Source organism: Orbilia oligospora, assembly GCF_000225545.1.
Source record: "Orbilia oligospora ATCC 24927 unplaced genomic scaffold scaffold00080, whole genome shotgun sequence".
Classification (NCBI taxonomy): domain Eukaryota; kingdom Fungi; phylum Ascomycota; class Orbiliomycetes; order Orbiliales; family Orbiliaceae; genus Orbilia; species Orbilia oligospora.
The window spans coordinates 842,306-864,850 of NW_011645637.1; the positions used below are offsets into that span (position 1 = coordinate 842,306).

Genomic DNA, 22,545 nt, shown 5'->3' on the forward strand with positions numbered 1-22,545 from the left:
GAATTGCTTCCATAAATCTACTAAATCGCCAAAAATATGCTAAACTATTCGAAGTAGAAAAATCAAAACTGCTATGCTGTGTATTTAAGGATGTTTATCATCCCATCAGTCCCGTATCGAACTTCAAATATCATCTAAATGCTCAAATGCTAATATATAGGTACCTAAAATCCTCTCCTCCGATATGCTTATGCGATGCAAGGGAAGGAAGTAGATGTCCTCACTGCACCTTTTTCTCCTTAATACCCTTCGAACTCCCATTCGCCTTAGTAACAACAACCTTCGGTACCTTCTTTCTTCCATCAGCCCCGACAGCCGCCATAATCCCCACCACTACAGCAAGCACCATCGTAATAAAATCCACGATATGGACCGTCCACCAGAAATGCTGAATGCCAACTGGACATGAAGAATATTCAAATCTCCAGCCTGATATAAAAAAAACGCAATTAGTTTCTTCTTCTTTCCATTCCTTAAAACAAAAAAAAATGGGTGGGACATACTCATAGTCTTCTCATCAAACCAAGCGCTTGTCAGCCCCGCATTTCCTCCAAACTCCCCCATCATACTCCTAACCGTAACCTCCCTAACCCACTTCTCCCCTTGTCCAACCCTGCCATCTCTATCACCCCACTTCGCACTCTTCCATATCTTCTCTTCCCCTTCTTTCTTCTGCTCTTCATCGTTTTTACCAAACCAATGCACAGTATCACATCCCTCGTGATCATGTCCTGTTAGGATAATACCCATCTCTTTCCCTTCCCCAATATTTTCCTCTCCAGCTCTTCTGATTCCAAATAGCTCACCGAGTAGCATATCACTCGCTCCCTTTGAGATATGATTCTGCTCCCTAAGCAAGGACCCATATTTCGGTTCATAATATTTCTCCATTGGCGGGTCAACACAGACTCCAGCTGGTTTATGAAGTGGAACGTGAGTCAGTAGTACTGTGGCGACGGATCCATCCCAGTTGATATCTTCGGAAAAGACCTTATTCATGAAATTGTATGTTTGCATTTGAATATCATAGTCCCGGGCAGGTGAATCGATATTTAAGCTGTTAAGATTTATAATTCTTAGAGTCGGGTTTATCGTGACGTTTTGTGGAGGACCGCCATCAACGGATTTGGAAACATTGATCTCAGGAAAGGGAATTGTAAATTCATAGTTCACCGGGCCATATGTCTCTTCAAACCGTTGGATCAAATCCGGTCTGATATCCCCAGAATACCCAATGTCGTGGTTCCCAACCACATTAATCAACGTGTATGGCCATTGAATCAACGGATATATCGTCTTCGGTATCCTTCCTGACTCTGTAAGAGCCCTCGGTGGTAACCTTCTCGCCGTAGGAAAAACCGTATTCCAAAACCGATTACCCCGGGAGTTAAACTCGGTATTACTGATCCATTGGGATCCGATGAGATCGCCAAGAACTGTAACATGTGTAGGTGATGGCATCCCCTGCGGCAGGAATGGAAGCAACCTAGTTAATGCGGGGACGGTGGTATGTAATGTACGGTAGATATGGGCGAGATAGTGATCATTTCCCCAGAGGTCGAGGGTTTTTCGAAAGCGACGGAGGGAACGGATCCATGGTGGGGAAGAAGCATAACGGGAAGAGTAGATTGACGTATTGCCTTCGAGCTGCGGATCCGCAAGGGTGAGGAGTCGGAAGGGGGCGTTTGGGTTAGGATAACTGCAGTTCAAAAGGAGCGGGTAGATATATAGGCCTGTTGTAGAGAGAATAGAGACGACGGTGAGGATGCAGAGGAGTGGTGAGAGGACGGAGTAAAGGGAGGGCATTATTGATGATTGTTTGTTGTGTTGATAACAAGTATATCACGAAAGTCAAGGTTCGCTTCAAGGGCCCACCATTGACGGCCAGTATCGACTGTTTCCTCCTTGAGACAGGCTATCCGTTGTAGCAGTCGATAGAATGTTTCTAAAAAAACAATGACGTATGAGAGTATTCTCTGTTCGTGATGATACGTTATATACGATACCCGTGTCAGATATATAAAGATGGCGAATGAGGCGAGTAAGGAGTGACAATAACAATGCAACGTGAATAGTGAAGTTATCAAGAATTAAAACATCGTTTTCGAATATATGGCTTGGAGAAGCCGGAAAAGCAGCTTGGTCAGAGACTGCTTTCCTGCTTTAGTTAACACTCAGGAGGTGCTCCCTTTTCATCACGGGTTTCGAAGTATCTGGTAAGCTTAAGGAGGTTTAGCTAAGGGTTGGTCAATCAATTTGAGTGGTGTGTGGCGTGGCTGTACCAGATTTCAAGCCATCCGGGTGCGGACAGACCCCGGCATGAGTTGGAGGAGCTGCAATTGGCTAGATCTTGGACTCCGAAAGGTGGAGGAGAGGCGTGAAGTCGATGATGATGATGATAGAGATTTAGAGTTGGATCGAAGTTGGAATGAGGTTGAAATTGAAGTTGGAGGTTGGCCGAGGAAATGGATGTAACGTTGATTCAACCAGAAAGAACACCAGCAGCTTTCAACCATGGCGACAGTGCAGGGTACTTATGATTGTCTCCGAACTTGGCATCTAGAGCCACTACAACAAGAATCACAGGGAACGGCTGCTGTTCTCATAAATGAATGAATTCGTCTATCACTACTATTATCATCCAGCAAAGAGAAAAAAAAAAAAGAAAAAAAAGAAAAAGAGAACACCAGCCCAGTACTTATATAAATACACCGAGCATAACCATCCTCCCCTCCTTCATACCAGATCAGTAAAAGAGTACGGTGATATTCCCTCCATAGCGAAAGATACTAGCTAGGAAAAACAATGTAACACCTCCTCCGTCATCCATCATCCATCCATCCTATCGTAGAGTAGACAAAGCGAAACCCCCTCCCCACGTAGTATAATGCATCCTGGTAGTTGTAGCAGCAGCTGGTAGTAGTATTTGGTGGTAGTGATAATAAGGAAAAGGGGGAGGGCCAGGACGGAAAAAAAGAGTCGTATCGATATGCTCAAAGAAGATATACAAAGGAGGAATAAAGGTGTATAAAAGTAGTAGTAATAAAGGAAATAGCAAGCAGAGAACGGACATTACAAAACAGAACCTCACATCACGACACCGGAGTTGCTCGCGATACGCTGTTATATCCCAGTTAGCATTTGATACATATCTGTTTTGTTTTTTTTGGGGACGAATACAAGAACTTACAGGCCATAAGTCCGCAGCTTCCTTTCCAACAGGTCCAGTAATAGCAGAGCCCTTCATTTCTCCCTTCGGATTGACAATCTAAAAATTTCGTCAGTCTCTCTGTCTCCCCCCTCAAAGTCCGAATAAAAAGGATATCAAAACATACCACACCAGCGTTATCCTCAAAGTACAGATAAACACCATCCTGTCTTCTCCAAGGTTTACTCTGCCTAACAACAACGGCGGGCATGACCTTCTTCCTCAATTCTGGCTTTCCCTTCTTGACAGTGGCCATGACCATGTCACCGACACCAGCAGCGGGGAGACGGTTAAGACGGGCACCTGCACCGGCGACGGCGATGATGTACAGATTTCGGGCACCGGAGTTGTCGGCGCAGTTCATGACGGCTCCGACTGGGAGACCCAAAGTCATCTTGAGCTTGTTGCCTGCGGCACCTTTACTGGGGTGGGCGTTAGCATTGATACTTCTTATTTCTCAACATGTTGAAATGAGATCTGGCGAGGGTTATGGGGATCCAGTTGAAGATTCTGCCGCTTCTACTTCTGCTTCTGCTTTTGGTGCCACTCCCTGGATGCCGTAAATCCAAGCTCGTATCAATCGGTAACATCCATTTTTTAAATCCCTTTTAGGTCATCCTTGTTGACAGTGATTCCATACGATAATTTGTGATCCATCTATCCACCGTATCCATCTCTTTGCTCCCCGTATGATCAACAGTAACCGTAGAGTCCTCCCACGGTATCCATAACGGCAGTTCGCCAGAAGCAGAAGTAGCAGCGTCGCCAATCCTCCCCAAATGCCCAGAAGGACTCTCAACCAAGATCCACCCCAACCCTCCAACCCTCCAAAACTGATTCGATGCGAAGGGAACAAAAACCTACCCTCTCTTTGCCGACATTGTGACTGATGTGTATTAAAACCGGAAGTTTTCGGTGATATAGGATGGGTAGATTTGGTGATGGGATTGATGAGTAGTGATGTCGTGAAACTTGTCGTGCAAAGCTAGAGAGTCGAAGCTGGGCAAGCAAATTTTGGTGTACTTCCAATGTGTTGAGGGACACATTCTGTTTAAGGCTAGTCTAAATACGGTATTGCAAGCGAGGGCTCGAAGTTAGGGCTACCCAAAAGTACTTGTTGGTCATGTGATATATCTTGGCAATCGCTTCCCTCGTGCTCTCGGGAACGTAACCAAATCAACTACACCAAAATGATGGGAACGAGAACGGCGGTAGGTTACGGAATTACAGTATAATTAAGTAGGCAGTTTCAGGGTAAAAAATGCACCGCGCCGTTCCATTAATGGTCCGCATATATAAAAGAAACCTTGGCTATTCGTAACGCCATATAATACAGAAGAATGTAGAAGTAGAACAGAACACCCCCACCCCCTCCACCCCTCCACTTCAACCACCCCTCCTTCGCCCCCCCCTAACCCCGCACCCCGCACCCTTCGCAACCTTCCAGGTCCTCCGTCTCCACTTATCAGTGGAGCTTCCGGAAGATCCACCCCCATTTACCCCCTCCCCAAGGCCGGGCGTGTCAGAGACCGCCTAGGCCTCGACAGGCCCGGCCTCCTTCCCCTTCTCCTGATCTTCGGTAGGTTCTGGGGTTTTGGCTTTGGCCGTGGTGGCCTCCCCGTCTACCTCCTCTTTGGGCTCCTTGGCCCCCTCGACGTCCCCAGCTGGCGCCGACGTGTCTGCCTTCACCTGCTCGGTGGCAGTGACATCCCCAACGGGCGTCTCTGCCACCTCCAGGTGGTCGGCATCCTGCATATCCACCTCGGCCGATGCCTCCGTCTTGATATTGTCGGCGGTGCTATTAACCACCACCGGCGTACCGCCCTCCGCCGGGGTGACTGCGGTCGACGCAAGCACAGGGTTCGACGTGACAACCGGAGGTGCCGGCGTCAAAACATCGTCGGTGTCCATTTTGTCGACGGCATCTTCCTCGACGTCAGCCAGCTCGCCGTCGTCGACTGCCATTTCTTCGGGTTCCGTGATCGCAGGAATGGCACCACTATCGCTAGCGGGCCCCGATTTCCCAGCTGGCGTGATAGCCCCGGACCCAGGGGTACGCGAATTTCCACCAGGCGTATCAAGGTCGACGTCCTTGTGACGTCGCCTGTTTCGCTTATTCGCGATGAAACGCTCCATTTCTTCCTCGGAGTCAGAATCCTCCATCGGATGGATGATTCTTTTGTCGGCTTGGCGAGGTAAATGCCTTGTATCGGCGTGTGTGTCTTCCTCATGGTCGTCCATCGCTGCTTCCTGCTCCTCTCTATAGCGTTCATGGTCCATTGGCACATTAGTAAGTTGTACGGATGGAACCGCCTTCGTGCGTTCGAGATTCTGGATGACGGAGGCTAGTATCTTATCGAGATACTCCTTAGAATTCAGGTTCTCCATATTGGACGGTCGAACATCAAGTTCATAATCGGGCCCGAAGTACTAGCCGCAAAAGTTAGTAATTTACCTCAAAATATAGCCAACAAAGAATCCAACTTACTTCATAGAAATCGCAGTATGGTAGTGTTGGTGTAAGGTTCTGGCCAACCAAGACACCCGTCTCGTAGCACCAAGTCCTACTCACATTCCTCATCGTATATCCTCCTCCTCCAAGTACAAGTACTGGTAAATTGAAGCTCTTAACAAATCCCACACAGTTAGCGTGGCCGCGCATAGACAGGTTGAAGCAACCGAGTCGGTCACCACTCAAGCTGTCGCCACCGCATTGAAGAACAACAGCTTCCGGTTGGTACCATTGCATAACAGCACCTATAACCGGCTCAAAAATCGATTTATAGGTTTCATCTGTAATACCATCCCTCAAGGGAAAGTTGACCGCATAATATTTGCCAAGCCCGACACCAATATCTCTTAGTTCTCCGGTTCCGGGGAAATATTCGCCGTACTTGTGGAAGGAAACCGTCATAACGCGATCCGTCGTGTAAAACGCTTCTTCGACTCCATCTCCATGGTGGACGTCGATGTCAATATATAGTACCCGCTTCTTATACCGCAGGAGCTCAATGATTCCCAGGACAATATCTACGAAAAGTTAGTCTGCGTTTAGCCGGCGGCTAGTTATTAATATGAGATAAATACCATTAATATAGCAGAAGCCACTGGCCTCGCTCTTTTTGGCGTGATGTAGACCTCCAGCCCAGTTAATGGCAATGTCGCATTTTTCTCGATTTAAGCGAGCAGCTCCTTCCATACTACCGCCACCGGATATACCGCAGAACTCGAACAGTCCGTCAAAAACCGGGCAATCATCTCCGACGTTGTATTTCGTCTGCTCCTTGGTGAACTGGTCCATGTTATCCGGTGTCACCTTCCAGAGGAAATCGACGTATTCATCAGTATGGAACTGAGCCATCTCCTTTCGGGTGGCAGGCTTGGCTCTCTAAAAGTAAGAAGGGGCAACGGGTTAATGTTGGAAGTAGACATTAGATGAATGAGGGTATAAGAGACTTACGTAGATTTCCATTTTCTTATACAATCCATAGTTCATGATCAGGGAATGTGTCATCCTGATACGGTGTGGCTTCATTGGGTGCCCAGCAACGTAGGCATAGTTACTGCGAACAAAAAAATTAGAAATAAATTTGGGTGCCCTGATACCACTGATAAACGTAGAAGAGGAAACCCAAGCTTACCCGACATCAGCTATTCGGCAGACAAACAAGATTACCTGTCGTTAGCCATTGATCTAAAAGTACCAGCGGTGTATTGGGACAAAGTTGGTGGAGGAGTGGCTTCCGAAGATCGGATTTGGGACAAAAGGCTGTAGCTTACAATCGTAAAACTGGAAACGGGGACGAAAAGGTTAATCAAGGTACTTCTAACATTTGTATAGCCATCATAGAGGATATAGAAGAGGTAGCTTACGTATGCGACCCGTTTCTTCTGGGACGGGCCAGCTGGCGTTGAAGCCGGTTCGTAAACTAGGTTGGTTCCGCCCATCGTTGCAAGTCGCGAAACCCGAGCTGGGATGACTTCAACTATCGAGCAGGAGTAGAGAGGCAATGTCTTCAGAAAGACGAAGCAGAGAAAAGAGGTTTAGTCAAGAAGCAAACACTATATTCAGCAGTAGTCTGGCAGAGTAGTGAGAAGGGTTGCTGAAAGTGGGTTGATGTTGATGATGTTGATGGGAGATGGGAGATGGGAATGGTTTTGTGGGTTGGTCTAGAGGAGGAGTTGGAAGAAGAATAGCTTCGGTTCAAAGTCGCGCGCGAGATCAACCAATTACCAATAATGTGTTGCGCATGCCTGTCAAACAAGTGTTGAGCCACAAGCTTTGAATGGCCACACGGCGCCACCATACCTGCAAATGCAATCTCAGGTTCCAAATGTCTCTGTATAACAATAGAAAGTGCAGTTGTTCTAAGAAGGGTGTATTCGAGGCTATAAGAAAGGAAATGTTTTTAGGGGCGGTTACATCGTCCCAAGTTTTAGTTTACAGAGCTCCTTTTCTATGAAGAGGAAATTCGGAATATTCGGAATTCTATTCATAATGTCACACCTTGGTTATGTCTCGAAAGGAAATTGTTGCATTTTAAGAGAGGCAACACATTAGTGGGGCCGATTCAGTCTCGTTTCCCAAACTGTGTTGTGGAGGTACAAGAAACATTCAAGCTCATAACATTTTGTAACCAATATAATGGGAAGAAAAAAGAGGTTAAGACCAACGAGACCGGTTAAGACTAGTCTCGTACCCAGACATTAAAGTATTTCTGAAACAACAGAACGGTAGCATCAAATGCACAATACAATGATGAGATCGAGACAGGCGAGCTTAAGACTACATTAAATAGAATCTCTCGCTCGAGATCGATATATATATATACTATTATGCCTTGACTTCCCCCATTTGAGTGCATGGCGAATAGGCATCGGTTGGCTTATAGATAGTACTACAGCGTATGAGTTATGTTGATAGAGAGTAACTAGCAGATAGGAGGTGAGACGTTATCAACGAGTTTCGATATACGGTCTGTCCATATTTCAAGATTGTGATCAGCATTTGATAAGTCTCTAGAAGAAAGAGGTACATCTGAATAGGATACAGATATAAAATACCTTTGAATGCAATTAGCCAATCATACCAATGGATTAAAATGGGTGTTCCAGGGCTCTTGCGCCAGAATAGAACGACCATGGCGCCGACGTATCAGGATTTACTCGCGCTACTTGACTTGAGGGGGTCAGGTTTTGGAGTATCAGCGTCTGGGGATAGTGGCTTGTCGATAGGTGCATCGGTATCCATCTCTAACCACCAATTTGTGTCAACGGCTAGCTTATAGTTTGTTTCTTTGAGCACCTCGAGCTAGTACTGATCTGCTACGACGGGCCGGGAGCTTTTTCGAAATATGTAAAAAATTGTAATGAGAAAAACAAAATTTAAAAAAGAGGTGTACTCTTAGTTTGGCGATGGAATAGACTGATGGGTTAAACTATAGCAGTTGTCTGGCCTCAAGCTTATTATAAGGTGCTTGATCGAACATACGAGACCAGTCTTGGGATCAGGGCTGAATAGCCAGATATATATAATCCTTTATCTTAACAATGAATCAATCCAGCGGCCCAGACCATGCACCTGAAGTTTGGGCTTAGAGTTCACATTGCAATGATGTCCCCTACTCAGCATACCAACCTGATTTAGTGTAGCATCGGCGATATACTCAAACAGATACATAGAATCTTTTTTTTTGTTCGTTAGTTCAGGAATTATTAGATGGGCATTCCATACTACCACACTCATGTGCATGGTTTGATGATATTCGGAGTTTAACACTAGTTTTATGACATAATGTCAGTATACCCTTGTATAAAGTCGGCAGAATACGAGGCCGCTCCTAGCCTCGAACCCACTCTCTCGCCATCATAGCTCCCCCGAACCCGAGGCTCGTGTTCGCCTCAATCGACTCCAATTTGCAATTTGTCCTCAAAATCAATACAATGTGTGCAAATGGTGGTGAAATATACGAGGCCTTAGCTTAGAGCGAAAGCCACACTATCTGACGAAAGTTAGCTCTGCAGTGATAGAATTAAATAATGATGTAACACCGAGCATGAGCCTGCTCCCAGCTAGGTTCATTCTGGGTCTATGATCCTGCTCATTTAGACGTGTACATGACACTGCCGTCCGTTTCCCCGTGCTCCTCCTGCAGCCGCAAAACCTATGCTACCCCTACCCTTATCCACCTCCTCGCACACCATTGTCCTTCAACCTCCTTGTCCATGGTGCTTCATGTCTGGACACGTGTGTCTACCGTCTTTGTTAAACCTCCCGGCTTTGACAGGAAACACGGCAAACATATCATTTCGATGTTACAATTTTAATTAATATATCGCTTATCACCTTGAGGCAAACAAAGGCTTGCCGTACAACCCCTCGAGTTAAGTTTTATATTAAAGGAGAGATACTGCATAAACCCCGGATCCGCGGAACTCTAACGAACCGCTTTCCATCGATGTTGATCAAAATCTTTCAGATAAACGAAGGCGCGGGCGCTAGGACACGCCGTCTTGCCCCACTCATCGGAATATAGCCATTGATGGGGTTTGAAAGCTATTGGGGCGTTTTGACGGCGGCTCCCATATCGACATTCCTGAAGTCTTCGCCGACGGTTATTCAAATGCATTAATGGGAGATAGTAGAAATACTTCGTGCATATAGGAGGCAAATTACAAACAGGAGCGAGACCTCTAGTGCTTGCGCATATATCTATCACAAGATTAACCACCAAGGGTATGGCACCTCGCATACACGGCACACGAATACTATGTCGAGTATGCAGTATCACCCCCCCTCAAAAGCCCTTTGTCGCACAACTGACAAATCACTGCATGCTGCAGTCGAGGCATCATGATAAAGAGGCATTTTCTCTCTTATTTTTCCTTGATTTCTGGCGCACCCCTGCACGGCAGGCCTTAATTTTGTAGCGCCTCAAACCAAACTGTCGGTACCAAATTGATCACGTGTTCAACCAGTGCCGTCTCAACTTAGACGGGCTTTTGGCCGGAGCGGAGATGGCTGCGAGGATCCTTTTGAATGCTCCTTGATCAAATATCTTAAGGTCGTGGAAGTCGATTAGTATATACAGGGAATTGTATTCCAAAATTGGCATCTGCATCTACATCTCAATAATATATATCCGTCAAGTAGCTAGTAGATGCATTTCGTAACGACAGACATGTCTTTTGTTGAGGTCTCAACCCAGGAATAGGCTCCCCAAAAGGCAGCCAGTGTCCGTGAGACCTTCTCGGCTATTTCCAAGCCTGCATACCCTCTAAACAGGGTTGTCGAGCCGTACTTTATCGGTGGATGGGTATGCATGTATCCTTTCATGGACAGATGTGAGACCTATTTTCTTTTCGAGAATACAAGCCGGCACGCCGCCAACTTCGGATTCGATACAATTGGATTTGCTTTTCAGCGCGATAGAACCTTCTGTCGGTGATCTGATGCAACCGTTTATTCCGACCAGTTTGCCTGCAGTGTATGTAGCCATTTAGTGACGCCGGCGCAAGGAGTGCTGGAGAATTCATATTTTGATATCAGTTCCATCATTTGACAAACATCTAAACCACATTTTTTTCCCTGCAAGATATCAATCACGCATTCGCGTATCTCGGCACAGATAAAGTCGCAAGCTAAGAATCCCACTCGGATGTCGTCGTCATTTCCGAGATAGGGAGGTTCGGGGTTCGGAATCTCCAGGTTTCTAGTACTCGAGCTCGCCTCTTTGCATCCCTGCTGCACAATAAAGCTAAATCCACATGTCCAACCCTTGACTCACATCCCACAACCGCAACTTAGGCTGAGGCTGCCTGCATCGATGCAATGCAACTTTTTGTTTAAACTCAACAAGCAAGGGAAGCTCGAAAGACAGCGTGGGTTCGCGATATCGCAGTAGCCGATGAGCTGGCCCAAGTGCCCTATCAACCAATCACGGACTGTCGTCAGCAAAACCGGAGAAACCTTAGCCCTCCAGCGCTTTTGCCTTGGAGGCCGTTATGTGGATGCGGGATTTGCACATCTGCAATGTCATAGGCCGGTGGCCCACCCATCGCTTGGCGTCCGTCCGAAGCGAGACGTAGGGTGGAGACTATTGCGATTTTAAGCCTTCGAGGCTGAGTTGTTCGGAGGGGAGGCAGAATTATCCTATAGGCCTGTAAGTGAAGGAATCATTGTCATGGACAGAAAACATCATATTTAGGTTCTCTAAGCTGCGGAGCTTTTCGTCAAGCTTACCTTTCATGGTGAGAACAATGTATATTATATAATAACTTCGATGTCGGTTTACCCGCAGGATCACATTTCCCGCCGCTAACATCGATCCCAAGCTTACATCCAGGTCTTGAGTACTCGTATCGGTTGCCATCTTGCCCGCTCACTTGACTTTAATTTACCTACAACACCGTGGTGAGGCAAGTCCAGGGTAGTGACATAAAACCACAACCGCACCCTCCGATTTCGTTTCGTTCAAACGTTCAAGTGCAACTTCAGCATCTTCATCCCGCTTTCTAGTTTTGGTTGGTAAAATGCATATACTAGTCCTTCTGCCAGTACGTTTAGTAAAGCTGAAGATTTAGATCTCTATATATAAAAAGAAAGAAGTCGGAATCAAGATATACCCTGGCCCGGCCTGCATATTGCCAACTTATAATATTCCTTACTGGACGTCGTCACATTTCACAACACGGTCACAATGCGGAAACGACACGACGGTGTGACCACCGTCCCAACAGGTCCCCAGGATAGCCACGAGGTTGAGGGCTTTCGTGAAGAGCCTCAGCAGCTTCACCTTAAACCCGATGCAGAAAACCGAGGAACGCCGCATCGCCATCTAGATATTTCCAGTTCCAGTTTGCACCCTATAAACATATGGCGGTATTGTTCGGGAAACAGGAATGCATATGTAAGACACCCTCTTTGTGAACATTCATTTGCAGCTAAAGCAAAGAATCTAAACTAAGCCCAGCCATGGGCTTATTAAAAAGTTGTGCAACATTCATTGACACCCCCTTTAACCCATTTAGTCAGGTCTGTCTTCTAGGCAGAGGCGAGATCATGCCCGCAGAGGTCTATCAAAGCTCGGGGGCGAAGACACTGCAAAGGCCAACCAACTATGTGTGGAGAAACCCTGCATGGAGGCATCAGGGTCTCGAATGCACATGCCAAACAGTCGACAAAGGGCACGGTCTTTCGTTCGTCTCCGTGTCCGAAATCAAAGAAAGCGGCAGGTGAAGAAAGACAAGTTGGGTTTTATTTCTCGATCACAAGGTTCACTACGTCGCATAATTAGCATCCCAAGATTCTCAAGATCGAGCGCTAGCACGAACTTCAAAGATGAACAGCGCTTGAGGCCCAATGAAAAGACCCCAAAAGGAGTGATTCCAAACGAGGCCCAAGATTCGCCCGAATACTCTGCGTCAAGCCAGAGCCCTGGCGGCAGCTCCGTCTCCAAAACCGGGCTACAGAGTTTAAATCCGGAGTCGCCGCAAAGCGCACGCCGAAGAAATACTCGAGATTACAAGAGACGGAAGAAGCTACCTGATGATATTTCAGATGGCGAAGAAGAAGACTTAGTGAACACACGATCCGCCAACCGACCTTCCTCCAGTAAAGAATACGCATGCCCATTCTTCAAAGCATACCCAAGCCAGCATCTGGGCTGTCGAGACTCAGGATGGGTCGAAAGACGGAAAGTCAAGTGTGTTCGCCAACTCTACCAGCGGAAATTGCCTATATGAATAAGGACTAACATTCTTATTTTCGATCTTGGTAGAGACCATCTAAAACGGTACCACTATAACGGCAATGCACCGTCTGAAATCCAACATTCACACTCGTGGGATGACTGGTATAGATTCATTGTGAAGGATACAGACCGAGAGGCTCGAGCAATACCTAACTCCGGTAAGTTCCGTTTAATACATCAAACGCATTTTGAATTTAATGCACAATAGACTTCGCCACTAGCAGCGCTTACAAGGCTAACGGCACGTTTATATGCATTACAGACCCCAACTTTGTTAGAATCCTGTGCTACCTTCTTCAAGCAAGCGAGCAGTTGGAAGGCCAAGAAGCGCCATGTTTTGGTACCCGCATGTTGAAGCTTTTCCAACATGCCCAGCGGAATCCAACAGAGACCGAGTCTATCATTCGGGGCATCGCGGCCATTCTAGATCGCCCCTACGATCCTATTTCGCTCGAGCCCGAGACTTTCCCAACAGAGATTACTACCGTGAATCCAAGCTTCCAAAGTCACCTCCACCATGCGGACCTTCAATACATTTCTGAAAACGTATACCCCCGTTTAGATTGGCCAACCGAAGCACCATCTATTAGTGCACATGCTATTCCAAACGCGGTGCACGATGTTTTTAATGAGGGCAACCTAGAAGCAAGCCAATATCTGATTCTTACTGCTGAGCCGCGACACGGTAAAGACTGGGAAATAACGCCGATCGTGGCACATTCAGATACTACCGGGGATATTGAGGAACTGGTTCGATTCGGTGACTCTAATTTCAATCCCCATAGTGTTGACAAGTCTATGGATGAATTGATGATCTCACAGGATGCTACATGTCATGAAGTTCAAGCTGGATGTCATGAGGCTACTGTCCCTCCGGGTACACTCTCTAGACCCCCCTTGCAGGATTTTGTGGTGCCTATTCAAGCACCGGTTAACGGCTTTGTCGACCCAAAGAGGACACAGATCTCCAATATGGACTCGATTCAGGGTTCAGATCATTCCGAGATTCCACTTAGCCTCATATCCCCGAGCGAATATTTCGTACAAACTGGGCACCCTGTACAAGACGCTATACCTGCACCGACATTTGTGCAACCTCAACGTCGTTTAATGGAATGTACAAGCTTAGTCAAACGAAAGCGGCCACGAGCGGAGAGTGTTGGGAATATATTGATTCCTTCTTTAGAAAGCCGATTCAATGCATTGCCAACCCCTTCGCCGTCTGTTCTGTCCAAAGCCGGATCTATAATGACACCTTCCTTGCTTACACCGTTTACCGCCAACACAACAGGTTTCCCTATATCAACCCACATGATATTAGTTATATCGGGCAGACGGCCTGAGATTTTTACATTTAGCGGCAGCATCTCAAACTCAATAGACACGTTCGTCGAGTGGATAAACCATAAATTCAACTTTGACTTTTTAGACATGAATCGAGAATTCTGGTTTATGAACGAAAGCGTTCCATTATACAACAAGGCTGCCGTTCTTGCACAGCTGGTTGCCTTCTGGGGTGAATCTGGGGATATGTTCTTTAACAAAGTGATCCCTTGGTTCTGGATCGACATGCCATGTCGTTGCCTGATCGAGATGAACTCAACATATCGGCTGGCCAATGACTTGAAATTTACCATAAACGATTCTTTCTTCGAACTCTTACCATGAATGAATAAGCCTTTATCTTTTTGTTTCGATGGATATATAGCATTTTCGAATTCTAGCGTTTTTTTACCAACTGCATAAGATAAGAATTTTCAACAATGCTTACATACATTTCTCGGATGAGTTCGCCAATACCCTTTTGGATCGTTATGCATATTTTGTTTGCTCGTATTTGCGGTTTTTTTTTTTTTTTTTGTTTCAACCTGTCCTTACCAATCTGTGTATCCCCACGTGGCTCCGATTTTTGTGAACCATGCCTCGCTGTGATCTCGATGCATCTCGCTCGCTCTTTTTAAAGTGTTTTATGAATACCCTGCATTATTACCAGCCCTGCCTTATGCTAATCATATCTATTTCAATCATCATGTATTCCCATATTTTCAGCCGAGTGGGCTTCGTACGACCTGGAGAAATGCTTGGGTCACCCGGCGATTTTACATTGTTTTGAAATGGTTCAAGCTTCTGGACAAATCTTGGTTCGAGAGTTTGATATAGAGAGCCACATATCATAACATAACTAGTAATGTTTAATGATAATGATTGATGATAAACACTCTTTGGAATTGACGGACACTCTCATTGTGATTGCACCCAAATTTCCAGCCATATGCCGCGCCTTTTCCTAGTTTTTCGCTAATATAATACCAGAAAAGCGGGGAGGGATCTCAGTTGGTTGTCATTGGCCGAAGGGATTGTGCCGAATATCCACTGCTTGTTGGCTGCAAGTATCGACTTTAAAAGCCTTTGTGGCTTTTTTTTGTTTTTCATATTCGGTTTCTTTTACGAACGGGTTTGGGAAAGGCCAGCGAGAGCATTATAGATTGAAACCCCAAGAACTACATGAACCAACTATAGGACTAAGGAATGCAGGAAAATTTTTTTGGCATCTTAGCAAAGAGGTATCACGGGGCTCGAGATCGTTATAAGCTTAAAACCACGGGTCCACATCCTCGTAGTGATGCATCTCCATCGGTTTTTTTTGTGTCTCAAGAATCTGGAATTCTCGTTTAATACCATTGATAATTGGACGAGGCGTAATTCAAGTCAGAGCCCCTTCGAAATCCCTTTCCCTGCGACATTCAAACATCTTCCACCTTTTTTTTCCCTCTTTCCCACTGGGAAAGCCTCGTATCTACAGATTCGAATTTCACTAGCGTCAAACTAATGCTAGTAACGTTAGTGGAGAGGCGAATCGAATCGAAGAGGTTGCACGGCTGGGAAAGAGATCCTGTATTTTGGGCTTGAGACATCAGGCTTCTTTCGATATGTCTGTTCAACTGTTGGTGTTACAAGTGTGTACTTAGCTAAGCTAACTATTTCGTGTGTGCTATCCTTAAAAGACGCTAACATGTCCCATGCTTTTGAACTAGTAACAGGACGGCATCATTACGGATGGCCCCATCGCGAGGAAGACCCACTGTTCGAGCGCAAAGAGGATGAGAGGGGTCCGGTTTATCTGAACCTCCTTGCGATTTGAGTTTTGCATCAACCAAAAAGAAATTTGCTACAACAAGAGGCGGCCAATGCATCTTGGATGTTGATCCATGCAGGAGGAACGGTGTCGACGCCTGGTACGCACATAACGCACATCTTGATGGCGTTTTCCGAAATCAAGAGAGGATAGTAAAAACAAAGTTAGGTATGCATGAGAAAAGAAAGTGTTTGTTGCTAAGGTTTTGAGTGACACCGCTGAACCGACGCTTAGCCGAAGCGTGCAAGCCTGCTTTCCGAGATCTAGTTTATCGGTGTTCGAGAAACGAAAGGGAACATGTTTAAACATCTGTGCGCTTGTAGCAGAAAAGAAAAAAAAAAGAGGGTCGACAGGCAAATTGCAAAGGCAAAGGCGACAAATTGTTTGCCCATGAATGGTTTTCTTGCCGAATCTCTTCAGCAAAGACTACCCTATTGTTCTCCAATTTTTCCCTCAGCTGCCCGCCGGAAATGTGCGATTTACGTGAGCTTGGGCACTTGGCGGGGACGAACAATAGGAGTCTTATCAACCGCATACGGCCATTGTCTCTGAGGACGGGGTCCACGATCATTGGTGATTCTCGATCTAGGACGTCATGGGTGGGCGCCGGGGAAGAGATCCCAGAACCGGACCCCTTTCCACGCGCTATCCTCTGGCTGGTCGTCTGCATTTACTTTGTCCTAAAAAAACGCGAAGTGAACAATTTAGTCCTAATAACATTCGGCTCCTCTCACTATGGATCCTCACCAACATCTTCGGCCCGTTTGGATGGGTATCCTCAGCCCCGTGAGCCAGGTCACTAGCGCGTAAAAAAGCAAGAACGGACCCATTGTTCGCATTCATCTTGACCAGGACAAATCCAACGAGCGAGCGAGCAGGGATTCCCGTCCATCAGATTGCTGGCGGTCAAACGAAGCGGAATTGGAGAGAGCCCATGGGACTCCAGGTCTGTTTAGTGGATTTTTAGGGCCTTGGGCGGTCAAATAAAAGTCGAACAAATTAACTGACACCCCATTTTCCCTCTCCTTGAGAAAAAAGGAAAAGGAATAATAGGGCCCAGGAACCAGTGCTAAGATGCGTAGGGTTAGATCCGCCTCCAGATGATTGTCTGATTGATTTGAATAAATGCATTGGGCCTCTCGTTCTCCTGCCTTCCGCAACGACTTGACTTGTCAACCTTTTGATACCGACCTCTGGCTTCCGGGATAATTTCGTCGACCGTCTACGGCTCATATTGGATGCCATTTCCAACTGGCAGGGCTGTGGGTTTGTGTAGACTAACTTCGTAACCGTATGCTCGAACTCGCCACCGACTGCTCAAAACACCCGCTGCATCGTTCTTTTGGCCCAGGGTGTGACCAGTTCCCGAGTTTCTGTTCCGCTTAAGGTCTTGCGTGTACCAGTCTGTCGGAATTTCTTCACCAAAAAAAATCCTTTTTTACCACCATCAGATCTTGCACCACCACACTTATAGGAGGAGGCCTGTCTCTTTTTCTTTCCCGCCGGTGCAAGAGGAGACCGCGAGAGGCCTTTTCTCCATTTTTATCAAATGTCCTCATTCAACTGGCAGAAACCGGATGGCCACTGTACATCTATGAAGTACGCCGACCAGTCTGTCGGTTTTGTGGAACCAGCTGCGTTCGTCACTCCGTAAGCAATATACCGTCGCCTTTCCGCGTTGTTGGTTTCCCTTTTGATTCGTCGATTGTTATTTTCACATGGGCCGGGGAGAGTATTGAAGTCTGGTTAGAGGAATCATATACTGTTGTACGGGAACTGATATATATATAATTCTCTGTCGCGATGATGGATTATAGGCAGCATTGGCAATATGGAGAAGATGTAAAAGAGGGGATTCTAGAGAGCATAAATGGCTTCGGTCATATCGCGCCGGTAGTCCACGGTTCCGAGGAAGAAGAGGGGCTAGGACACGATACCTTTGGCGACGGTGAATACGGTGAAATCGAGATCACGATCAAGTTCCGAGGGAGGACAGGGTCTTCTACGACAAGTAGGAAGCTGCGGGTATGTATCACACTCACACAGCAATCTCTCTGCTTTATACATATAATCTCGACCGTTTTCATATGCATCTATGCATATTCCGCGGTCGGTTCAGGAGTATTATATACTTTTTCGCCATCGATTAACCTTTTATGATACTAACCTGTGAATCCCTTACTCCTTTAGTTAACATCAAACCCAAACTCAAGTATTCCGACCGTGCTGAAGTTAGAACAACCGACGGACGATTTCCCACAGTGTCATAGGATATACTCGGCTAGGGAAAATAGGGGTGTTTGCATTGTGGATGTGGATACTGGTTGTGCATGCAACGAATTTTCACCATCAATACTTCGAGAATTACTACAGCAAACAATAACTCCGACTGGACTTTCCATCGATCCATCTTTCGATCATAGATTCGATTATGCAGTATCCGACTTCCCGTCTGACGAGAATATCATCCGGGAATCCAGAAAGGCTTCTATCTCTTCAGGAAAGAAAAGACTATTGAGCAATGCTTCGGAGGACCACTCGCAGATACTCCAACCCAATAAGAAGAATCCACGATTAGCAGCGCCTATCGAAGGTACCGATGAAAACGATGGCGAGGATAATGGGGAACGACATACTTGTCCGTACTTTAAAATGTACCCGGAGAAACATCTGGAGTGCGGAACAAAGGATCTTGCTCAGCGACCGAAAATAAAGTGCGCCAACCACGTCTTACCTCTTTTCAAATACTTATTGTCACAGACGTGGGGCTGACAGTTAATTACGTATAGGTCACACATAATTAAAGATCATCTGAAAAAGACTAACACACCTATACCGCCGGAGATCAAGAGCCAGAAATGTGAGCCTTGGGATCGGTGGTGCAAATGGATCGTACAGAACTCTTCCAAATCTGACCGTCCAGTTCCGAATTCGAGTATGTTTCACAAATCTTTCTTGACAGACCCTTACTTTGTGTAATGAAATCGTTCTGACTTCACATCATTGTAGCACCGGACTTTTACCCCATTCTCAACTATATTGTCGCCGCTGCTAGCGAGATCCCTAGTGACGGGCTAACCTGCTTCTCCAGTGTGATACTGAGGTTATTTAAGGCTGTCCAAACTAGCCCCAACGACTGGGTTTCGTTTATAACAGGGCTGGAGGAACTGGAACGATCCCTCAATGTCACAAGTCCGATCCTGGGCGCTATAGCTCCTCGTCGAACAAACCCGGCTCCAAAGGAGGAGGATGACGACGAAAAGCTAGCCATCACCCTTGAGGCCGATGAACCAACTTCCAATTGCGATGTCGACGATCTAAATCTCAAACTTGACACCTCTTTACCTTCCAACTGTAGTGACCTGTCACTCACACATTATCCAACATCGGCCACTTCAACAACCGCCGACTCGCTACCTCACCCATCTTCCGCTTATACATTAGCACAGCATCATCCAACAGCATTCTCAAACATACCTGAGCATACAACCATGGCAATTGATGATTTCGCGAACTCGAACCCTCACATATACTCTAATTCGGATCTCGATTCGCTCTCAATGTATTTTAATTTTGGAATGGCTGATGCCAACCTCCAAGATCCATCTCCGGCTCTTGTTCAAGAATTTTACGAACATCAAGCTCCGCCGCCTCCGCCGCCGCAACCTCAACAGGAGACTGTTGAGCCTCCTCCCATGGATCATTTGCCGATCCCACCAGGCATAGGAACCAACTCGAAGAGCCTAGTACGCGCGGCCGCACCACCCCGTGTGCGGAAGAGGAAGCACGCGGCTCCTCGACCTCATCGTCCAGAAGGAGCGTTCCTGGGCGGTAGTGGCCCTGCACCGCATACCCACTCGGTCAAGGTCTCTTCGCCAAGTCGAGTAGAAATATACGAATTTGAAGGACAGTTTTCGGTTTCAAACTTTTTGGAATGGTTACAGAGCAAATTCGATTGGCAATTCGGTGCTTCGGATGGAAGAAAGCTCCACTGCAGGGACGTGCGGGAGGATATTGTCATTGACGCCACCGATGCGATCGTAGCTCATCTCGGGTCTTGGGCAACCAAGGGCGTTTTTGTACAAATGCCCGAGTTCTGGCTCCATACTGACTCCCCGCGTACACTTGGTATGGATAAATATTCTATGTTTACACCCGCTCTCGTCGAGAGGATCCAGGACGGCGGTTTCGAGATGGAAAACATGTCGCTTCTACTCAATACACGCCCAGGAAGCAGCAGTTACCGCTAAAGGAAACTATCTCCACCTACCTACCTACCTCTACACTTTTTTCTCTAACTGGGACATTGTCGACCGTGCGTTTTCATTTTTCTTACAGACTGATAAAAACTAACTTGTCCAAACTAACTACAGTTGGAGGCCTCGCGGCAAATCTGGCAGCAACAGTACGGAAATACTATCCTTGACGTCTCTTCCATCTTATTTTGTTTGGTTACCAAATCTGTTGATAGATGACTTGTTTACCAAGCGGGATCCGGCGCACATTGTCTTTATTCTTCGTTCTTTTTTTTTTTCTCATCAGGGGCTTACGGGACTTTCTCTTCTACCGCTCACAAAATCTTTTTTTGTTTATCGGGAGTTAGCTTTTGATACTTTTGCATCTTTACCGTCGGCATCTTGTCACATTTTTGCATCATCATCATCACTATCATATTTTTAACGGTTTGGGGCACTATTTTCATATTTTCACATCGGCAAGTATTATATTTTACCGCTCGATACAGGAAGCATTCATCGGTTGCAGTCTTTTCGTTTCTTCAACTTTCCCCTCATTATATCAACTACCTTTCTCTACGCATCACCCATCTTTTAACTTTACCAAGAGAGGCTATATATTTCCAATAGCCGCCCGCTGACGCTCACTGCACCTTGCTGTATCCGAGTAATGTATAATAGCATGGCGTTATCCTTCCGTTTGTCGTTTCTTTACCCTATACCTAACGGCGTTCTTTGGATATTCATTTATTCATCTTTTTTTTCCTTTGACCATACCACACTTTTGCGACATCTGTCTTGCTGCAGTGGTGCCAGGGCCTACCGGCAAGTTTTTGTTTATCAGTCTCATTTGTTGAATTTTATTTTTATTTCCTCCGGCTACCAAACTTCCTTGATACTAACTAACTCTTTCCTTCCCTCCCTTCCTTCCTTCCTTTTTTCTTCTCTCTTTACCTGCGTTTGTTGTCTATTTCAATTACTCTACTTTTATTACTTTATGGGGTGAGAATGTATACCTTTCGCATAGTTCTAGCGGATTGAAAATTTCCGGAGAGATGGTTATTTTATTTTATATCTTCTCCTTCTACTTCCTCGAGATTCGTCATCATTTTAGTTTTAACGGAGTTCTTCTTTTATTATATTTGTGTGAATATCAAAAAAATTATTCCTTTTCCGCTCGGTTTCTCTCCATTCCAGCATCTCTTATACATATATTCTCTATCAGGTATTTATATGGAATTCTTATTTCATCTTTTTTCATCTATATTTCTATTTTACTCTCTTGGGATTCAACAAGAAGGATGAGGATATATATACTTAAATATATATATTACATTAATGGGATATTAAATAGATTGAATGTAGATGCCGCATGCGTGATTTGTGATCTGTGATTTTGTATACTCTGTTATATGAATCCGACTGCATCACTTCTTCAGTTGACTATCCCGTGTATACGTCAAGATATACACCTGTAAAAGCTCCCGCATATATATAGTTTATATTTTGGGAATTATGCAGAATACAACTAATCAGATGCGTTAACAATGCAAATATAATATAAAAAAAGCCTAAAGATGGGGAGAGCCTCAGATTGAATGAATTTAATTGATCATGACTTCTATTAAGTAAGCACCTACCTTTCGGTACTAAGAAGTATCGAGCTCGAAGTCAACCTTAATATTGTATGAAGAAAAAAGTCTAAGGCTTGAAACTCGTGCCCACCACTACATATCGACGATCCAGTTTAATGGCCAGAAAAAGGATATTAAAAAAATAATAACAATAGAAATATTAATACAAGGCATACCCAAATATCTTAATTAAATCGTATCACCAGGTCCATCCCCACCAACAATCTGCACACAATCTTGTCCCTATGCAGCGGAAGAACATACGCCTCGAGAAATCGAAATCGATCGAACCTATACGATCGAACTACAACTTGTGACAAAGTATTTTAGCAATCCATTGATTGTTTCGAGTAGCATGTATACTCCTAGGACATGCCCAAGGGGGAACATCTATGGCCGAAGTGGAATTTCGAGTTGAAAAAATCGGCAACAGATGTCTTCTGGGTTCAGAAGATGGTTCCTGATAAAATGGGCGACTTTACAAGATACTAGAACAGGTTAAATTTATTCAAAAAGATTGTGCAGTCTCGTTACTAGGGTGCTTCAAGAACCACCGGTACCGATTACATTTCATAGTTAG

The 22,545-nt window shown here is 45.6% G+C and overlaps 5 protein-coding genes across 5 annotated transcripts; 2 read left to right on the forward strand and 3 right to left on the reverse strand.

The window, feature by feature from the left end:
• Nucleotides 1–220: 220 nt before the first annotated feature.
• AOL_s00080g235 (uncharacterized protein) lies at nt 221–1,806 on the reverse strand (the record flags this gene model as incomplete). Its single annotated transcript, XM_011124610.1, has 2 exons — nt 221–429; nt 504–1,806. The coding sequence occupies 2 exons, from the start codon at nt 1,804–1,806 to the stop codon at nt 221–223; spliced, it is 1,512 nt and encodes a 503-aa protein (XP_011122912.1).
• A 1,281-nt stretch (nt 1,807–3,087) lies between these two features.
• Nucleotides 3,088–4,089, reverse strand: AOL_s00080g236 (uncharacterized protein; the record flags this gene model as incomplete). Its single annotated transcript, XM_011124611.1, has 4 exons — nt 3,088–3,120; nt 3,191–3,268; nt 3,336–3,630; nt 4,073–4,089. 4 exons carry the CDS (start codon nt 4,087–4,089, stop codon nt 3,088–3,090), a joined length of 423 nt encoding a protein of 140 aa, XP_011122913.1.
• A 652-nt stretch (nt 4,090–4,741) lies between these two features.
• On the reverse strand, nt 4,742–7,156 carry AOL_s00080g237 (uncharacterized protein; the record flags this gene model as incomplete). The annotated part of the gene is made up of 5 exons (XM_011124612.1): nt 4,742–5,638; nt 5,697–6,238; nt 6,296–6,596; nt 6,669–6,771; nt 6,885–7,156. The coding sequence occupies 5 exons, from the start codon at nt 7,154–7,156 to the stop codon at nt 4,742–4,744; spliced, it is 2,115 nt and encodes a 704-aa protein (XP_011122914.1).
• Nucleotides 7,157–11,907: 4,751 nt separating this feature from the next.
• AOL_s00080g238 (uncharacterized protein) lies at nt 11,908–14,628 on the forward strand (the record flags this gene model as incomplete). The annotated part of the gene is made up of 4 exons (XM_011124613.1): nt 11,908–12,117; nt 12,239–12,912; nt 12,988–13,118; nt 13,223–14,628. 4 exons carry the CDS (start codon nt 11,908–11,910, stop codon nt 14,626–14,628), a joined length of 2,421 nt encoding a protein of 806 aa, XP_011122915.1.
• Nucleotides 14,629–17,645: 3,017 nt separating this feature from the next.
• Nucleotides 17,646–20,346, forward strand: AOL_s00080g239 (uncharacterized protein; the record flags this gene model as incomplete). The annotated part of the gene is made up of 5 exons (XM_011124614.1): nt 17,646–17,746; nt 17,914–18,121; nt 18,287–18,810; nt 18,886–19,031; nt 19,106–20,346. The coding sequence occupies 5 exons, from the start codon at nt 17,646–17,648 to the stop codon at nt 20,344–20,346; spliced, it is 2,220 nt and encodes a 739-aa protein (XP_011122916.1).
• Between the last annotated feature and the right edge of the window lie 2,199 nt (nt 20,347–22,545).